The sequence below is a fragment of the Pagrus pagrus genome (assembly GCF_965226575.1).
Source record: "Pagrus pagrus genome assembly, chromosome: 4".
Lineage (NCBI taxonomy): Eukaryota > Metazoa > Chordata > Actinopteri > Spariformes > Sparidae > Pagrus > Pagrus pagrus.
This window is the reverse complement of record NC_140188.1, coordinates 1,838,251-1,859,021: the sequence shown is the minus strand read 5'-3', so window position 1 is coordinate 1,859,021 and position 20,771 is coordinate 1,838,251. Positions and strand designations below refer to the sequence as shown.

Sequence of the window (20,771 nt, the reverse complement as noted above, 5' to 3'; positions counted from 1 at the left end):
TTCCTTAACCAACAGGGAGGTAGCATCTGTTAGGAACCGTTAGCATGAAAACGTAACGTTAGCTTGTATAGCTCGCTAGCTGTTTACAACCAAAATACAACAGGTGTTTTCAAAAGCTTAAAATTAGATGCATTTTCCACACAAAGCCTCCAGTGTCCTCAATCATCTGTCACCAGGTCCAACACTGCAGAACAAACACAAGTCAAAGTCATCAGCAAACACCTGCCGCACAAACTTCATTCAAAAGACATAAACACGCAACTAATGTGCGAACTCTCTCACCTTAAACAGCTGTTTCTTCTTCTTTAGTTTCTGGGGGAAATGCAGGGCGACTGTATTTGTATGGTACCTTGTAATAAGACAATTCAAAGCTTAGCACGCGATATAAAGTGGATCATAAACAGAAACACGAGGCAAAGTAAAAAGATAAAGTAGCTACAGACCGCGAGCTGACAGGTTGTTCACTGCCCTCTAGTGGCCACAATGCGGAACTACATTCATCTACGTCAAGCTAGACGTGGTAGAATAGTACCACTTCCTGTCAATGCTTTCAAAATAAATCAAAGTGACCAAACTGAAGCAATAACCGATGACCTAACAGCTGATCTCTCGTGGTCATAGTTAGAAACTACAACTCCATATTCTTCAGTGTTAATAATAACACATATGTGTTGTGTTTTGTTTTGTTTTTTTAATGAAAAAGCAACACATTCACAATTAATTGTTAAACTTCCGACGCTCCCTGAAGGCATCACCGCTGCCCTGTAACGTCACCCGGAAGCAGGAAGTGTCCAGCTTGTTGTGAGTTGTCGCGGATGCTTTGCAGTTGCAGGTTTCTTTTTCCTCCTGGCTCTAATGGCGAGCACCGCGGGTCTGGGTCGGACCGGGAAGGGACTCTGGTCCTCGGCGCTGCTCCTGCTGGTACTGATGGGGCTGAGTGGGCCGGTCAGTGCCGTATCAGAACCGGGAAAATGGATCCTGAACGTGGACAGTGTGAGTTTCCTGATTGTAGCAGCGAGCTGACAGATTGGATGTCGTGTTTGTGGGTTAGCTGATAGTTTCACTTGCTAAACGGGTCAGACTGGAAGCTGCAGGAGGTCTTGTGTGGGTTTGATGAGGTTTACGTGCTGAACTGACTGCGGCTCTGACACACTGCGGCTGGTCGCTCACTGAGCTGCGTCAGAAACATGTAAACAACGTTAGCTAGCTAATCACACAAGTGACACACAGCTCAGTGAAATCAGCGGACCGAAAAACAAATGAGATCCCGCAGGAACGAGTCCAGTGATGAGCTGTTCATCACACTGAACCACTCATGCTGCTGAATGGAAAACTAACCTGGGAACACCTGTTCTGTTCTGCTCTGTTCTGTTCTGCTCTGTGGCTAAACACTAGTTTTTGATCTAGAAGTAGCACAGTTGTCTTTATGTTTCATTTTTATATTCATAACAGATTAATTCTGAATGTTTGTCATCATCGCATGAAAAGATCTGTCCGTTAAAGGTGCAATATGTAAGAAGTGGCCACCAGAACCAACAGGGGGCAGCGTATCACCAGGGTCAACATAGTTACTGCTAACTAGCCGATGTTAGCTAGTTAGCTTAAAACACCGGGGAAGTGTTGGCGAGCCAAAGCTCCACTGCTAGCTGGTTAGCATGCTAACTTCAGTAAATATCCCTGTGGTATAAAACATGAACATCATAAACTCACAACTGTTATTTCTCCATGTTTCTGTGGATAATTTATGTCATTTCTTTTTAATCGTTTTCAACTAAAATTCTTCCATATTGAACCTTTAATCGATAACTTGATTGACAGAATATCAATCAGCAGTTATTTTGATCATTATCTTCTCCTCGGTCACAACAGTGAAAATCTAATTAAACTAAAGGACTTTAAAATGCTTCATATGGACTATAACAGACATTTTTATCAATTATTACAAAAATAAGCTTTTGGGCTGAAGTCTGAATTGTGATAGACACTAACAGAAGTTGTATGTGGTGGTTGTGACGTGGGCGAAACTGAATCATCAACAGGAAATCATTTCTTTTTTTTCATATCTCACTTTTAATGTCATCCTTTATATACTGAGACTCTTTTGGGACTTTGCACTGATGTTTCTTGTTACTTATCCGCCAAAACAAAGAGAGATATTCAAACATGTCATGAGATATAATTGTCTGTCAGGTTTTAGGTTTTTGTCAGTAGTTTGCAGTCGTGGAGGGTGAAAGTGAAAAGGTCTGTGTGTGACGTGTTCTCGCCTGCTGGAGAAACTGATTGATCTCAACAGGCCCACAGAGAGAGAGCGGCGGCCTCGGAGCCCATTTTTATTTAATCTAGAGACGACGTGCAGATTTATTTCCCCGTCCTCCAATTTAGAAATGAGAAAATATAACATTTTCCAGACTACATATTTATCTTCTTGTACTTAACTTTAATTTCAGGCGGCTGGATCTTCATCAGGACCTGAAACTAATTATTTCTGTTCGGATAACAAATGAATCAATAAACCAGCAGACAGGACTCCGTCCGCTGAAACACTCGGACCATCGTTCTTCTCAGAAACAGTTCGGGGTTTGTGGGTTTGCAGTTGAAGAGGAAGCTCGGCTCTGTTGGTTCTCTGACTCGTTGCTCGTGTGTCAACAATACATCAACAATCTCCATTAAGCCACACAAAGCAGAGATTTCACCAAGGAGGCGCCGCTCTGACTGAACTGGACCGGACATTTTAAACATCTCGTCATCGTAACATGCGTAGAAGATTAATTACTTTATTAGTGTTCAGCTTCCTGCACAAAACCATGAAGCTCCTTCATTAATTCTGATGTAGTTCAGAATACGGACAAAAGAAAATACAAGAAATCTGTGAAAATGAAGCATGAAGGTTAAAACAAACTGATTTCCTTCTTATTTCATGTAATAATCAGTAAACCAGCAGGTTCAGAACACAAACAGCTCCGTCTCTCAGGTGTCATGATGCATTTCGAGCATCTAAAAGTTGTTTTCTTTTCAGTTTGATCAGCTGTTTTTGTTTCTGTTTGTTTCAGGAGATTCTGAAGAAGCAGAACTTTTTCTACTTCGCCAAAACTTTGTTCAACGGCAGCTCCATCCACCTCAAAGGTCAGTCAGCGACGCCCTTCTGCTGCCACGTCACACCCGACAGTCCTGCTGCAGGGTCGTTAATCTGATCTGTGTGTGTGTGTGTGTGTGTGTGTGTGTGTGTGTGTGTGTGTGTGTGTGTGTGTGTGTGTGTGTGTGTGTGTGTGTGTGTGTGTGTGTCTCAGGGGCTTCAGACACCTGTAACGCCTCGTCACCTGTCCAGCTCAGCGTGTCCTGGTATCTGAGGAACTCGCACTGCTACGATGAAGTCTTCGGCCTCGACGTGAGACAAACTCCTTTTCCTCTCGCCTCAGTTCTGTAACCGTTCAGATCCTCGACCCAAGCGCTCTCTGGGTCGGTCGGTACCTTTGGGTTCTGGATTCTCACGTTGTTTTATTATCTGTCTGTTCGTCTTCAGGCGTCGAGGGCTGCCAGTTACTTCAACTCCATGAAGGTCAGACCAGGAGGAGGGAGTGGACACTACGTCTTCCATCAGTATCCTGACTTCGTCTGCACGCCACAGATGAAGCCGGACATGGTGACTCACACACACACACACACACACACACACACAGTGTATACATTAACACACAGTGCAAACACATGAGTAATGAAGTGAGTGTATGTTGCTGACTGTATGTCTAAAGTGGGTGCGTTTGTTTTACGACACAGTTCGGACTGGACGTCTTGAAGACACGACTGACAGAACTGCCGCAGCTGCAGGTGAGAAACAACTTCCTGTTGTCCAGCCCAGACTGACCAATCACAGCTCATGTTGCTCCCCACGTAGCACCGACAAGTCGCCATGTTTTTGAAGAAACACTTGTGACTGCTGCAGCTCCACCTGAAGTGTCTCACAGGTGAACTGTAATAAATCCAGCAGGTGTTAAACCTCCAGACCACAGGTATTCTTTCAGGCCCTCAGGCCCGTTCTGTGATCTCACTGAGGCTCCGGTCTTTTGTTCTCTCACATTCTGGCTCGTCGGGTTCGACCGGATTCTGCAGCTCGGATGAAAACGGTTCTTGAACTCTGAAGAATTTTTCTATCTGTTCTCATCACAGCAGCAGGATTCAGTGAAAGAACCGCCGTGTTTATTAGTTTAATGAAGACGTTTGTTTACAGTTAAAATGTTTTTATTCTTTATCTCTTATAAATGTCTTAAAATCAACCGTTTGTTTTTCAGCCGACTACAGTGAAGACGTCAGACCACGGGACGAGGAGGAGGAGAGAGGTGGCGCCTCCCAAACCAAAGGTGTGAACATCGACCCACTCACACAGCATGAAGCAGAACACGAAGCAGAACACGAAGCAGAACACGAAGCAGAACACGAAGCAGTAGCTGAAGTCATTGGATCAATGAGGTGGAGTTGGATGTTACATTATTAGATATCTGAACATGATTTTCTCCTCTTGTGTTTCAGGCTGCTGCGCCACCGAAGGACGGAGCTTCAGCAGAAACAAGAGACGCTGCAGCTAAAGAGGTCAGTCGGGTCGGGTCCAGTCGGTCCGTCTGTTTGGATTAGTTAAACGTGCTTATGACAGCAGGCTGAGAGGCGAGATGAGCTCGTGACCGGGAGGTTTGAATCCCAGGATACAGACAGGTCTGGGATTATAGATATACGCCGAGCCGGCAATTTCATGTCAGGGGACATTTTCACTTCTCTGCTCGTCCTCGTGTCTGGCCCCGTTCAACCTGAAGCAGCAGAACTTCACTCCATTTCCTCCTCGTCAGCAACGTTTCAAAACCACAATAAACCCTGAATGTGACTAACGATGTCCGCACTCTTCTCCTTGTTCTCTCAGAAGGCGGCTCATCCGTACTTCGACGCCGTGGCGGAGAGCTGGGAGGACGGACCGTACATGTTCATCCTGAACATCAGAGAAATCAAAGACAAGGGCCGAGCCAGCGACCCGGCGACCCCTCCTCAACCCTGGAGTCTACAGCGTCAGTCACACTCACACATTAACCACCACACAGTCACACACACACACACACACACACACACACACACACACAGTTAATCCTTGTTGGTTCACCCCAGCTTGTTTTTTTAAAATGATTATTATCCAACTTTTACGACAAGATACAGCCGCTCAGTGCACAATAAGCCTTTATTAAACTCAGTCGGTACGTTTTAATGTGTTAGACTGATGAGTGCGTGGAGAGTGTGAGAGTGAAATGATTAAAACCATTAAATAACGGTTAAAGTTTAAACGACACAGAACAAAAGATACAGCGGTCAGATCATTTAGGAGTTCCTGGAAAAACCTTTGTATGAAAATATGTTTCCAGACATTTCAGACCCTAAAAATATGTGTTGGGTCACAGCAGGGCGGTTTTAAAAAGTGACATGCAGAACCTGGAGCAAACACACAAAAATGTACTTCTAGAACTGGTAAACGGTGTCTGGATCAGCCCGGTCCTGATCCTAAGAATCGGCTCTGGACCTCCTGAAGACAAACTCATAATGATGTGGCCTCAGCAGCTACGTTCGTGTTGCAGTCGACCTGACGGCGTCTGTTTGTGTTTCCAGTGCAGATCAGCATGAACGGTCCGCACGACTTCATCTCAGCCTCTGAATGGCCTCTGATGGTGGTAAGAACACACACACACACACACACACACACACACACACACACAGTTTCTGACCTCTGGTGTAACTTTATATTTCTGTCGTTGTCAACAAATGTAAAGAAAAGAACAAACAACAACATGTTGATCCGTCCGACTTCCTGTCTGTCTCCAGTTCTACATGGTGATGTGCATCGTGTACGTGCTGCTGGCGGTGCTGTGGTTGGTTCTGTCCGCGTGTTACTGGAGGGATCTGCTCAGGATCCAGTTCTGGATCGGAGGCGTCATCTTCCTGGGCATGTTGGAGAAAGCTGTTTACTACGCCGAGTTCCAGAGCATCAGATACGAAGGCCTGTCAGGTAGCTGAAGACGCACAGGTGATTCTCCTGCTGTGACCGAGATGAAGGTCAGGTGATGATACGTTGTCATGTGTCCTCCTGCAGTCCAGGGGGCGGTGGTGTTCGCTGAGGTGCTCTCTGCCGTGAAGAGGACTCTGGCCCGGGTGCTGGTGATCATCGCCAGTCTGGGATACGGCATCGTCAAGTAAGTCCTCCTCTACTTCTCAGTTTTACACAAACTGTGTCGATGGCAGTAATTCAGTCGACGTGATGTCGTGTCCGTCCGTCCGTCAGGCCCAGACTCGGTGCGCTGCTCCACAGAGTCGTTGGTGTCGGTCTGCTTTACTTGATCTTCTCCATCGTCGAGGGGATCCTACGAGTCAACACTGTGAGTCACACTCACACACACACAGTGTATCTTTGAGTGTGCGTCTGCATCTGCGTGTGTGTGTGTGTGTGTGTGTGTGTCTGTCTAACGTGTCTCTCTCTCCAGGATCGAGGCGACAACACCAGCAGTAGACTTTTGTGTGACATAGTTCTGGCCTTCACTGACTCCTGTGTTGTCTGGTGGATATCCTTTAACATGTACACACACACACACACACACACACACACACACACACACACACACCAGCTGACAGAGCCGGCTGTTAGTGCTGAGCTAAGCCAAATAGGGTCTGTCTGTCTGTCTGTCTGTCTGTCTGTCTGTCTGGTTCTGGTTCTGGTTCTGGTTGTGTTGTGTCTGTCTGTGTTTGTTGGTTCTGAGGGTTTCACCACATCAGACTAACTAACCCTGTTTGACAGACGGGTAAACCCCGCCCACCTGGTGCACCCAGCTGTGTAAAACAAACTTGCTAGTGTTACCTGCAGCTGCTGACTGACCTGAGTGGTTACGCTGTGTCAGCATTTCTGTTCTCCTCTCCTTCTCTTCCTCCCTCTGGTTGCTCCCCACACTTCTTCTTCTTCTTCTTCTTCTTCCTCCTCTTCGTCCTCTCTATCGTTTCCTTCACCCTCTTCCCTCCCACGTCCTCCTGTTTATCTTTCACCCTTTCTTCTTCTGTTATCCTTTTCTTTGTCTCTAGGCTGAAGATGATGTAGTTCTCCTGGCTGCTATTCCTCTGGCTGTGCTCGACTCTACCCTCTGCTGGTGGATATCCGCTACTGCATCTCCCCCCCTTTTTAGTACTGCAGAAAATGTGTTTTCTCTCTCACTTTTTCTCTTTTTCTGCTTTGTTCGTCCACACGTGTAGTCAGCGTCCGACAGAAACCCCGTGCACTCAGTGTATGTGATTCAGTTTATCTATAAACAGTGTAATTAGGGACGCATGTTTAATAACCTGAGGGTTAGAAAGGTACGACGTAATGAGCAAAGATGTACCAATAACTTTTACAATAACGTGGAGGAAAAAGGTTGAGAATCACATCGTTGGTACAGAAAAAGTCACTGAACACATCAAAAAGTAAAAAAACTCTTTTTTTAACAGCTTCGTGCCGTCAGAACTATCGAACGCAGATATCGTATAATTTCGTATAAAACAGAAACACTTGAAGTACCAAAGAATCGGTTCTTCCTCCTCCTTCTTCTTCTTCTTCTTCTTCTTCTTCTTCTTCTTCTTCTTCTAATTCTTCTTCTTCTTCTTCTAATTCTTCTTCTTCTTCTCCTCCTCCTTCTTCTTCTTCTTCTCCTCCTCCTTCTTCTTCTTCTTCTTCTTCTTCTTCTTCTTCTTCTTTGTCTTCTAATTCTTCTTCTCCTCCTCCTTCTTCTTCTTCTTCTTCTTCTCCTTCTCCTCCTCCTTCTTCTTCTTCTTCTCCTCTCCTTCTCCTTCTCCTCCTCCTCCTTCTTCTTCCCCTCCTTCTCCTCCTCCTTCTTCTTCTTCTTCTTCTTCTTCTTCTTCTTCTCCTCCTCCTTCTCCTCCTCCTTCTGCATCTCCTCCTCCTTCTCCTCCTTCTTCTTCTTCTTCTTCTTCTTTTCCTCCTTCTCCTTCTTCTCCTCCTCCTCCTTCTCCTTCTTCTTCCTCTTCTTCTTCTTCCTCCTCATCTTGTGTAAAGTCAGATCGCAACCTGACTTTAGAGGTGTCTGCTGCCACCTACAGTTTGAGAGTGAAGATGCTGCTCTTGTTAAATCAATGAAAAAACTCAAAACCCTCTGAGAGGACGGACCAGAGCTGCTGTGTGACTTCACAGTGTGAGTCTCGCATGAAGAACACAACCGGGCTCTTGTGGAAACTTGGGTTGGATCCATGATAACGCGTCTCAGAGGGAACGAAAGGGAAAAAAGCATTACGACGTACAAAACCTAAAAACCTAAAATATTTCTCGCCGTGATCCTCTGAGGCTCGTCGGGACATCCCTAATTTAAAATAGATCTGCCACTGAACATTCAGACTGATGGAGCTCGTTCACCTCAAATCATCAACAACCAGACCGAGAACATTTGAAATGATCCGTCTTGGATCCGTCACACCTGTTGTGCAAACACAAACTTGTGTGGGACAGTAAATATGTGGCCTTGTACATAAATCAGTCAGGATCTGATACATTGATCTTAAACTGGACAGACTGTTTGCTTTTGTTGACGTTTCCTTGACCGTGCCGTCACATCTTCGTGAGTCTGGCTCAGACGATGAAGCTGCTGAGGCTGAGGAGGAACGTGGTGAAGCTCTCTCTCTACAGACACTTCACCAACACGCTCATCTTCGCCGTCATAGGTACGAAGAAAAAGTCCTGCTTGTGTTTAACGTTTTGCTCGAAGCACATTTCAAGTCATTAAAGCTTCGTACATGTTTGTGTTTCAGCGTCGGTCATCTTCATCATTTGGACCACCAAGACCTTCAAGATGTCCAAATGTCAGTCGGTGAGTGCTGCAGGTTTCAGATGGTTTAGTTTAAACTGCGAGCAGAACTCATCTCACCTCATGTCCCAACTCCTCCTGCATTTAATAGTTTTATTTGTTTTAGTTTTATTGATTCGTGTCTCGTGTCACACTCGATATCTCAGGAAGACTTTGAGGAAATTTCTTCAAACTTGCCACAAACGTCCACTTGGACTCGAGGATAAAGTGAAGTGTTATATTTATGATCTGCTCATAATACTCTATCACCTTTGGTCGGGGTATTTCAATGACTCCCATCTACTTCTACATTTTTAACTGAGTGTTCTGGTTTATTCTCTAAATCCTGTCAGGAGGATTTTCAGTCCAGCGGAGGAGAAGATAGAGCGTTTTTTCATCTTCTGTCTTTTTTTTTTTTCTTCCAGTAAATGAAGACGTTTGAGTGCTTTTGAAGTGTTTTCATTAAAAATGTCTCTCTCTCTGTAGGACTGGAGGGAGCTGTGGATAGATGACGCGTTCTGGCGCTTCTTGTTCTCCACCATCCTATTGGTCATCATGTTCCTATGGCGACCGTCAGCCAATAACCAGAGGTAAGGGGAGGGGGGGATGTCAGGGCTGTTTGTCTTTGACAGTTTGTCTCTTTGTAACTGTAACATGAATGCAGTTTATCTCTGTGTGTTTGTCAGATACGCCTTCAGTCCTCTGTTGGATGAAGAAAGTGAGGAGGAGGAGAAGGAGCCGATGATGAACGAGGCTTTCGGTCAGAAACCTTCACTCCCTCCTTCCCTTCCTCGCTCTTCTCTTTCTACTTGTTGCCTTCTTCGTTCCCTTCCTGTCTCATCTCTCTATCGTCCTCAGTGCCTCCTATTTATTTATGTCTTTATTTAACTTCTCAGTGAGTTGGTTAGTTAGTTAGTTAGTTAGTTAGAGACACCCTCCTCACCATCACTGGCTTATTTCTAACAGCTGCCTCTCAGCCAGTTGTTAAAATATTGAGGGGATTATAAATTAAACATAAAAACTTTGCTTCCTTCATCTGTTAAAAATGCCACTTAGTGTAAGATGGATTCTTACCTGCAACATACATTATTTAGTTACTTCTGCATGTGTTTGTACTTTATTCTGATAAATTTAGACTAGAAGATGTTAAACCATGTTATAGCCAACAGGAGAATGGAGCATAGCGTGTTGAAGCGATGTGCGTGGTCGACCTAAATGATCAGCTTTCAGTGAAACACGCGTCGAGTTGTGTTTATGACGTCCTCACCTCCGTATGTTTTTCATCTCGTGTGTCTGCAGAGGGGATGAAGATGAGGGGCATGAAGAACGAGACCAACGGTTCAGCAAAAGCCAACAAAGTGGTGAGTGATGGTGAAATGTTCTCACTTCAGCTGTCAGACAAATAAAAACCAAAATGTTTTTCACGTGTTCTTAGAAAACAACTTTGATGACATGTTATCTGTCAGCGGTCGTTCCACTAGAGTCCATTCATTTCTGATTGTAGACACCTCGCATGGAAAAATGAAAAGGAAACAAAGAAAAAAAAACATTAAGACCATTAATTTATATTTTAATGTATTTGAGGTTTTTCACAAACTCTGTTTCCTGTTATTGCTTTAATCATTAGATACCATTAGATTTCTATGTGATGGAAACTGCTCTGTAAATAAGACAAACTTCAGATACGACTGGAGATAAAGTCGTCTCTCAGTTCGTTGAACCCTTTGGCTCAGCTACTAGCCTGACAGCTAATGTTATGCTAATAAGATTCAGAAGATGGGAAAGTACAGAAAAAGACATTTTAAAAAAATAATCAGATGAAATATTTGCACACAGACGTCATGGACTCGATAGATTTCACCGTAGCTTTTAAATCTTTCAGTGGTACAATCTTCTGGAGGTTAAGATCAGTCTGAAGATTGTTCCAGAGAACGAAGCTCCAGATTTCCATACTTCAAGTTTACAAGAGAAGATAAGTCAAATTAAGTCCCGAGTCGAGTCACTTTTACCCCCCGAGATCCTGCAGTCTTAGTTTCACTATCCAGTCTTTATACAGAGAAAGAGAAAAGTATTAGTATCTGTCTAATAATTATAATATCAGCAAATGTATTGAGCCTGTTCAAAAAGTATGACAATTAATTGAATTTGTATTATAGTTAATGATATTTCAATATAGTCAAACAAAAACAAACACATTTATTAAAGCTCATGTTTTTTTTGTTTTCTATTTTTTTTTTTTAAAGAAGAAAAAGTGTTTATTTTATTTTATAAAATAAACACAGACAAGACATTTGAGTCATCATGTTGTCTTTTCTGTCAAGTCATGTTGCAAGTTATCGAAACAGTCAGTCAGGACGACTCGATTGGACTTGGACTTGGACTTGTCAGTGATTTTGGCTCAAAAAACTTAAACTTAATTGTGACGACAGATCTCAACTGTGTTCACAGTTTTCTCTGTCAGCATCAACAGGTAGAGTTCAGATATCCAGCAGTCGGTTTTATCCACACTGAACGCAACAAAATGACCTTTCATGTCATTTAAATGGTTCAATAATGTCTTTAAACTTGTGGAAATACGAAAGAATAAATACATAATATCATCTAAACTCAGCTGTGTTGATTTTCCAGGATGAAGATCTGAAATGGGTCGAAGAGAACATCCCGTCATCGATGGCAGACGTGTAAGTCATCATCGGCATGAAGTCGTCACGTTGACTGATGATGTCACGTATCAGAGCTGATCATAAATTAATATTATTTAAAATCTGATGCTGAAAGTCTTCTTCTCCTCCTCGCAGCGCCCTGCCCCCCCTGCTGGACTCTGATGAGGTGAGTCATCGGTTTCCTCACTTCATCACTAAACTATGATGTAATTGATTCAGACAGTAAGACGAGATTAAACTTCACAGATCCTCGTTCAGAATTTAGATTATTTCAGGGTCGAGTAGATTTACAGCACCCGAGGAAAAAGATTAATGTCAATTAGTTTTGAACGTATCAGTCGTGCAGGACAACATGGCCTCAACTGTCGACGGATTCATACATTACATCACATATTATATCTAAAAATATCTCCTTAATTATCTATCCTGAAAATAATAGCAGCTGAAGACAAGTAAAAGCAGTTCAGATGTGCAGAAGAACAAAGTTTCTGATTCTTACGAGACTTTTTTGTGTTTTGACTAAAATAATCTCCTTTAAACTAAAAGAAAACTAGCAGACTTAAATAAAAGCAAAGTTCGTTCAGAGTTCTCGTACAGTTATTTTAACCATTTTATTTTCAAGGTTAGCAAGATGCTTGAATTTGAATTTAATTTGATCATTAAAACCAATTTTCGAAGATTTTAAATAAAACGGTCCTGTCATCATATTTGGTTTTCGGCTCCTGACATCTCACCAGAGCTGGATCGACTTACACAGGTGCCGAGATGAAAAGAGAGCGTTTTTTCCACTTTATCCCACTGAGTGCTCTCTGAGCTGTGACATAGTGTGTGCATGCATACTGAAGGTAGAGAGCTAAGTGTTGTACCTGCTCGTTAGCTACGAGGGAACAGGTGGATGTTATCCTTATAGCAACATGACGGGTGGTGATTTTAATTACAGTCAGTTAAAAAATGGCTTCGGAGAGCTGAAGGTGTAGTGCACAACCTGCAGACAGGAGATCCACCTGTAAACGTAACAAGCTGTACGAACCCTCAACACATAAGAACTTGTGGTTAACCTAAATATTCGGCACTTTAAAAGCTAAAAAGAGAATTTTTAATCATTTTTTTGTTCTACTAAGACAAACACAATCTCTTCACACAGGATTTCTATATGTCTGCAGGAGACACACACACACACACACACAAACACACACACACACACACACTTGTTCATCATATTTGTTGTTCTGACTCTGATCAGCAGAGGGCAGCAGATAATCTGCTGAGAGCAGCTGTTGCCAGGGTTACATCACACCGTTGTTTATCCTCTTCTCCGTTGTCATGGCGAGCAGAACAATGTGACAGTGACGTGTGTGAGGTGGTGTGTGTGTGTGTGTGTGTGTGTGTGTGTGTGTGTGTGTGTGTGTGTGTTACAGCCACTAATGACGATCATTAATAAACACAAAAATAAACAAAAACAGTAAAACGTTGATCATTTATCTGACGTGAAGCATAAAGAGCTGTTTCATCAGACATTATGTGTTTATTATTCATCATAATCGTGTCATTTATCATATTATTGTTGTTTTTCTGGACCAGTTTTTGTGACGGTCACCAACATTTTCCAGATTATTTACTGTTTGATCTCCAGCCTGAACCTCTTAAAGTGACCCAGCAATCAACAAAGTGCCTCTTATGTAAAAATCAATGTCTTATGTAAGCTGCTGTATGCACACTGAGAGATATTAAAATACATAGAAAATATTAAGTACTTGCACCCTGGAGTGTCCTTTATAGTCTCTCTGGTGAGGAAGGAAGGAAGGAATAGATAAATGTTTTGATTGGCTGAGATTAAAATGCTGCTTCCTTCAGGTGAACTCGTAGTAATTAAAGGCTGCAGCACATTTAATTTGTCTGTCACATCGATGGTTTCATGTTTTAAACTGCAGGCTGTTTGCAGCGAATACTAACAATGTAATGAATCTGCCTTATTAGAGGAGGAAATTAAGGGGAATTAATAGCTTTAACTCCTCACTGTTCACGTCCTCACGGCAGATTATGTAATGGCCTCTTGTTATTTAGGAGGCAAATCGTGCAGAAATGTTAACCTGCCAATTATCCTGATTATGACAAATTATGTAATTCCTAATGATCAAGGAGGGTTTGTTAAATCCCCTCGCATGTACTTTATGCGTTGTATTGCAGGCTGAAAGTACTTTTTTTTTGATTCATTGAACTTTAGATGCCCTCCACTCTCACACATGGCCTCTCTGCGCCGGCTCTGTGCAGTCAGGGAATAGAAAAGACCAAGACAGACCATCTCTCAGTACTTTCTGACTTTCCCTGCCCTTCTCTCAGTCACTCTGCACATCGGGTGGTTTTTGAAAAGCTCAGTTATTTCGACCAAAACAGCTGGACACTGTAGTTTTTACAGCCCGGTCTCCTTAACAGAACGTTTCTGCAAACCACAGATACGTCCGAGGTTGACTTGGTGGCATATCACGTTCACATTGTATGATTATTAGCTACCTTTCACATCAGGAGGTGCAGGTGATGGTGGAGGTTATTACAAGTCAAGAAGTTTGCCAAACGGACGACCGGAGTTGGAGTCACACCACTAGATATTTTTAAGGACACTTGGAGACATTTCCAGCCAAAACCTGCCATTATATCGGCCAAACTATGATCGTTTTCTCTCTAAACAAGTGATTTTGTGTCTAAACCGAAGCAGAGCAGGAGCACAGCGTTGTGAGAAATAGAAAATTCAAACTAAATAAACGTAAAGTAGCGACATAAAGAAATGTTCAGTGTGAACTTATCTGTGGTTTTTGCAGAAATATACTTGGCTAACATTTATTCTGGCTCAGTTTTTTAGCAACTGTTGCTCAAGCGGGAGGAAATAGTGCATCTGTGGGGGAGTATGGACTGAAAAACATGTTGGTTTGTACTTGGACTACGAGACAAGACCACCAATTTTTCACAGATATTTTTTGGCCAAGAGGAATAAAAAAAAAAACTAATTTAATTTTCTCCGTGAAATTCAAAGAACTGTGGTTACAATAAACATGATGGACCAGGACCAGAACCAGCTGATATTAAACATTCATGATTTAAAAAAGGAATTAGTGTCAAGTTAGTTTTTAAGGAGGTACGATCCAAACACTTCCAGTTCCCACGTCTCAAAGTCAATGAGTTTTCTGGTGCATGAAATGAGGTCTGTGGTGAACGCAAACTAAGAGATTTTCTAGTGTTTTCTTCTGTGACATAAAATCTGACAGCGTTCACATTTCTAAAAAGGCGGTTGGCTTTTTGTCGAGTCAACCACGACAAAGCCAACTTCCAGTTTGGCCCGAAAAAAACCTCCTCCCTGCGCCACTCAGTGCTTTTCCTCCGTGTACCGTCCCCTCGTCCTGCACTTTGTTAGCCGGACTTTCATGTAATTAAATAACCAGAAATGACGCACATGAGGAAAGAAAAGAAAGCGCTCCTCGACATTTTAAAAATGGTTCAGCTTTCTTCTGTAGCTTTTCCTATTGACCAGGCTTCTTGTTAAAACTGGACAAATTGGCCTCTTCATGTCAGCTGTGATCTCTTCTGGCACTCGTCCGTTTGTGATTTTCATCCGTCATGTCTGCAACAAAAGGAATCATCCTAACAATGCTGGCCTCCTCACTGAGAGGAGGAGATGGAGGGGAGGAGATGAAGAAAGTCAGAAAAAATACTGAGACGATGCATGAAACCGTCTGAGGACAGTGAACAGTCCTCCTCTCCTCACGAAATACATTTCAGTGAACAATTTCTATGACATTACAGTGTGAATCCAAACAGGCTGCAGTGTTGGTCCGGTTTAAAATCTGAGGGGCAGACGGGCCGTGACTATGAGGCCAGATCTCCACACAGCAATATATAGTGTAGCTTCCTCTTGCAAAAGGATTTTCAATGCACTGGTGCCAAATATTGATAATCTTATTGACGTGAAGGCGCTCTAAACAGATTCCCCTGGCAAAACAGATTACAGATAATTCACTGATAGTTGTATCCTCCCTATAAACATCTTAACTCCTGAACTCTCCTGACATTAAGGGGCCAGTTTACTCACACAGAGGTCGCAGTTTTTAATGTCCTCTTCTGTTTTCAAACCTCACATAACCTCATCGACCAGCAGATCTGAGCTACGTGAACAAACCGATAGAGCGGCATAGCCAACTACAACTACATGGCTATGCTGACAGGAAAATTATATTCTATCATATATATTGTAAACAATGCAACTTGAGTCGTAGCTAGCAACATGGTGGGTGAGAAAATATTGTGTTTAAAAGGTGGAAAATGAGAAATCCATTTGCAATTTCAAGTCTGGCTAAAGTCTACAGAACTGAGAATAAAGATCACAGTTTAGATTATTTATCATGATCGTGTTTACAAAGATCATGTCTCACTGATTGGTCGGCTGTGTGGAGACGAGAAAGGAGCCTCTTTCTTCATTTCTGAGATTATTTCTGTCACGTTTCTTACAAACAACCAAAATCAAAATGATGAAATGATCAGTTAAGACAGAAAGTGACTCAGTATGATTGTTTGTTTTCTTGTTGCAGGAAACGATGACGACTAAGTTTGAGATGTCCAAGATGGAGTAAAGCTGAAGAGGAAGGAAGGACGGATGAGTGGAGGCGGCGTGGAGGAGGTTGAGGACTCGTACGGATGAATAATACAGATTAATATCAGTTTAAAAAAGGTGGAGTAAAAGAGAAGGAGGACTGATTTAAATGCACATGTGAGGAGGGAAAGACGGACTGATGGATGAAAGAGGGAACGCAGAGCGGAGCGAGTGTTTGCTTTACGAGGTGGTGGTGTCGGCTTGTGATTCAATCCCTGGATTTATGAGCTTCGTAAGCCTTGATTGTATATACACTGGGAGTAATATCGATCACAGCGGCACACGGAGCCTTTTTATTTTTATTGCCTGTTTGTATTTATATTCTATATATTTACAGTATATTTTGACAAATTTGATGTTGATGAGGTTTCTCTGCTACAGAGCTGCTCGTTTTGCCTTTTCACCGTTTACATGTGAGGTGTGATTTCCAGCCTCCTCAGACAGTTTGTGTTTTCACTGTTTCAGCTCTTCCTGTCGCTGTTTTGTTTTTTTTCTACATCGGCTGATTAACCACGAACCTGCTGACTGAGCGGGTTTTTATTTGGATCCTTTCAACCTGTAAAGACCAAAGTTGTGAATCTGAAAGATAAAATCATGGATGTGGATAAAAAATGTACTTTATTACTTTTTGGAGCTGTGAGGTTTGTTGTTGAAGGTAGTTTTTGGTTTTGGATCCGTCTCGTTTCCAGCTTTGGATCATTAAAGCTGTTCACACGCAGATGATTTTACGCAGACTGTGTGTGTTTTAATTTAACTTCTTTGTTTTACTTTTTGTTTGTGTCTGTAAAGAAATCATTGCAAGAGAAACTACAGTTTTGCTTCATCTGAAAAATTAAAGTCAGTTATGATTTAGAGCATCGTTGGTGAAATACTATCCTGGTTTTATTCTTTGTCTTTCACGTCACTTTAGATTCAGACATCTTTAGTTTCCACAGCCAGTTCAGCACAGAAACACAGATAAACACAGAAACACACAGATAAACACAGCAGCATGCAGATAAAGACAATGCTCTCTCCGTAACTCGTACATCCCCGCACACAGTATCAGTGAGGCAGTTTGCTCGATGCTGCAGAGGCAGAGAGGACAAAGCTCTCCTCCATTTTAAGGTCCCATGTGAAGTGATGAATGAGGGGAAGGATCTGTGTCACTCGCTCTGTCGTTCATGTCTGAGAGTTTGAGTGTGGATGACGGATGATTTTAGAGATGGACAGGATGGGTTGATCCTGCAGCAGACGGCGCTCTGAGTTTATGGGTATCATGGAGTCTCTGCTGGGATTGTTTATGGATGAAAATGATATGTCTCTGGACATGGATGGATTGTTTGACTTGCTAATCACCTGTTCTCTTGTTTTGTCCAAGCTGCAGCGATTAGTTTGATTAATGGATCAGTCGATCGACAGAGAATTAGCTGCCAACCTGTTTTATTAATCAATTAATGGTTTCAGTCATGTTTCAATCAAACATCAGCTCGTTCCGGCTTCTTCAATGTGAAGATTTGCTGCTTTTCTTTGTCATTTATGACAGTAAATGAGGAGTCTTTGGGTTTTTGGACTCGTGGTCGAAAGAAGCCTTTTGAAGAGTCCGTTTGGGCTCTTGGGAAACAGTTTTTAGACTGAAGGATTAATCGTGACACTAATCATTAGTCTGCAGCCATATTGCCTGTGCACAGCTGAAGGTAGTTATCAGTGCACCATTGTGTGAAGCGATAACTTCTGATTGCTGGAACAGAGTTATTATTGCAGTGTCAGAGTACTTGAAGTGTGTGGTGATGGGTGACGGGCCGGTACAATCATTTACATCCTCTCTGATGATGACGTGTGTGGTCTCCTCACAGTTTTAGCAGTAAACACACACACTATCCCTGTCGTGCATATCGCAGGTGTCACTGTAGTGTAATAAAACAAGCTTAAGACCCTGACACACCGAGCCACTGGACGCCGTGACGCTGGTATTGATCGTCTGCTGCTGATTGAGACTGATAAGCAGTGGATGAACCCTTGTGACTCTGGACATCCTCTGACTTTTCCTCGAGCACAATCATTGGCATTTGTGGTTTTGAGTGAAATGGGTCAGCAGCTGTTGGATGGATTGTCATGGAAATTGGTAAATACATTCCTGTCTGCATTTTACTATGACACAGAAGGACTGAGAGTTTCTGTTCAGAAGAAGATGAAGCATTAAAAAGAAATACATCTGTAGTACTTCAGCTGAGTACAGCTTTGAGGTAATAATAACATTACATTATTAACAATAAGTGAAGAAACTATTTTTTTGATTCTGGGTCGGTTTATGTTCACTTTGGGATGCTTGGTATTGTTTTTTAGGACGGTTCTGGTGGGGAAGGTGGTGAAGAAGTTAGTCTGGAGTCTTGCTTGAAACTTAAAATAGGAACGTTGCCGAACAAAACCACAGAACAAGCACATCAATGCACAAGCATCTGTCGTCCACATACACAGACACAAAACATGTCCACTGAATTTTATTTTCCTTGATCACCACCTCTTACAGTATCATCTCACACACACTGACTCACTGATATTACCTCTGTCTCAGCCTCATGTGTCTGTGCAGCCAGCAGCCAGCCTGTGTGTGTGTGAACATATAGACTACTCTGCGTGTGTGTGTGTGTGTGTGTGTGTGTGTGTGTGTGTGTGTGTGTTGGAGCCTTTTAAGCGTCGACAATGACTTGTCTGAACGGACTAAACACTCCATACATCATCCAGATGAGCCGCAGGGAAAAAGTCCTGCCTGGCTCTCTGCTGTCTGCTCCCATCAGCCTGCAGCAGCTCGCTCTCTGCTCGCTCTTATCAGGAACATCACATTAAATGTGGGGTTTTTTTAAGCTGTTTTCTGTTTCTGCAGAGTTTGACACTGAAATTATGGATGTTGTGATAAAGTTTTTCTCCCTTGATCCTAATCTGAGTGAATATCTGCAGGTACGAGTCAGTGTTTATGTTTTCTTACATAATATAGACCTTCATGCGACGGTAAAGCAAATTCATGTTATTCAGGAGCACAGAGCCAATACAGCCGATCCAAGTAATGCAAGTGTTTGAGTTTTTCTACTCATTGCACCAGGAGAGAGCACCGAACAGTGTTTTTGTTTATGGGGCTGTTACATTTAGATGAAAACGAATTAAACATCTGTTCCTTCTGAATTGTTCAGTTTCTAGTCTGAAACGAGTCGTTTAAAGTGATTACACTTTCTTTAAAAGCCTTTTGTATTGTTGCTGTTAATCAATTCGAAACACTAAGAGTGGATTTTGTATCATCGGTGGAGAGAAACTCTTCAGTTGGATGTTGTTTTGTCTCTCTGCGCTTCAACGTCATATAGCAGCATCTGTTTGTTGTCGTCCAAAAAAAGACTGCTGATGTGAAGTACTGTGCTGTTGGGTTTGTAAAGAAATCAAAGGTTATTAATAAAAACTTGGAAAGTAAAGTAAAAGCTTTGTTCTGCTGGTGTTTATTCTTTTTAGTGAAAACATTGTTATTTTGCAGATTAACTGAACACAGACTGCAGTGAAGCACAACAACAAACATGTGATCTGCATTATGTTTAACTCCATGGAGGCTCCTGGTTTCTACGGACCATCAAGTGTTTTTATAGTCTGCACTGCGAGATGGTCTTCAGTCATATTATGTTGTCATTGGTGCATAATCGCCTGAAACTTGTGTCACCTTAGAATGAACATTTATATCTGTGGGTCCTCTTCAGGGACGTTATATTAAATCTGGACACAGCGTTGGAGGCGGAGTCCCATTCCCATTGAGATGCTTCTTTCACAATATTAGCTTCTAGGAAAAAGCCTTTTTCCAGTGCATCACGCGACGATGTAATTACACAGTTTGGCCACTAGGGAAACTGGCTTCAAGGCCTCAAACACCTCAAGACCTCACCGCCAGATGCACTTATTTTTTTCCTTGTGTTTTTGTTTATACCTTGTTTGTAATTTGCCTTGGATAAAAAAAAAAGAGTAGCTACATCCAGTCATCAGTATGTTGTGCAGTGTAATGAATGTCACGGCCTCTAGGGGACACTAGCAGGGGTTTTGGATGCACTGACACATGCAGGATGAAGCAGCTAGTGTTAATTCTCTTTCTCTCTCACAATCCTAACATCCTCGGTGTCCTTAAAATGTCTTTAAACTTGACCCCAAAGCCTCCATCTGCAGCTAATTTGATCTAATGATAGCAGCTGTAGCCTCAATGTCAGCCGGAGTCACTTAGCTGCTGCTGTCGCTCCTTTACTGAACTCCTCATGTATTCAAATCTGCTAATGTGATCTAAGCGTAAAGACAGCAGCGCGGTATGTCAGCCCATACATGTAGGAGTATGGTCTATATTTAGCAGCTGGTGTTATAATCCTGACATGTAATCCATCTGTTCTGCCTCTTTCCATGTCTTTGACCTTAAGTGTAACCCAATTAAAGACAAATCTGAAGACGACCGTAACAACTCAGACATGATCATTATCCCGACATATTCTCCATCTGCTGTTCGAAGCTGTTTCCACGGCGGTGAGGAGGAGCAGGAGGAGGAGGCTCAGATCTCATCGCTGTGCATTTACTCCCGAACACATCATCAAGACTGACTTGATTATTACCACACTTTGTCCATTAAAACGT

General features: G+C 42.5%; 1 protein-coding gene across 2 annotated transcripts; it reads left to right on the top strand.

Moving 5' to 3' along the window:
- The first annotated feature begins 778 nt into the window (after window positions 1-778).
- Window positions 779-17,019, top strand: LOC311256106 (transmembrane protein 87A). Of its 2 annotated transcripts, none has more exons than XM_084350931.1 (21): window positions 779-993; window positions 3,051-3,123; window positions 3,288-3,385; window positions 3,521-3,640; window positions 3,775-3,825; window positions 4,287-4,355; window positions 4,525-4,584; window positions 4,907-5,048; window positions 5,638-5,699; window positions 5,851-6,034; window positions 6,119-6,218; window positions 6,308-6,401; window positions 7,096-7,166; window positions 8,615-8,721; window positions 8,809-8,867; window positions 9,330-9,433; window positions 9,530-9,603; window positions 10,143-10,204; window positions 11,472-11,524; window positions 11,642-11,672; window positions 16,084-17,019. In XM_084350931.1, the coding sequence occupies exons 1-21, from the start codon at window positions 856-858 to the stop codon at window positions 16,123-16,125; spliced, it is 1,794 nt and encodes a 597-aa protein (XP_084207057.1). In that variant the 5' UTR covers window positions 779-855; the 3' UTR covers window positions 16,126-17,019. The 2 variants fall into 2 exon arrangements, with proteins under 2 accessions (XP_084207057.1, XP_084207056.1); XM_084350930.1 differs by lacking the exon at window positions 7,096-7,166 and adding an exon at window positions 6,507-6,586.
- Window positions 17,020-20,771: the final 3,752 nt, after the last annotated feature.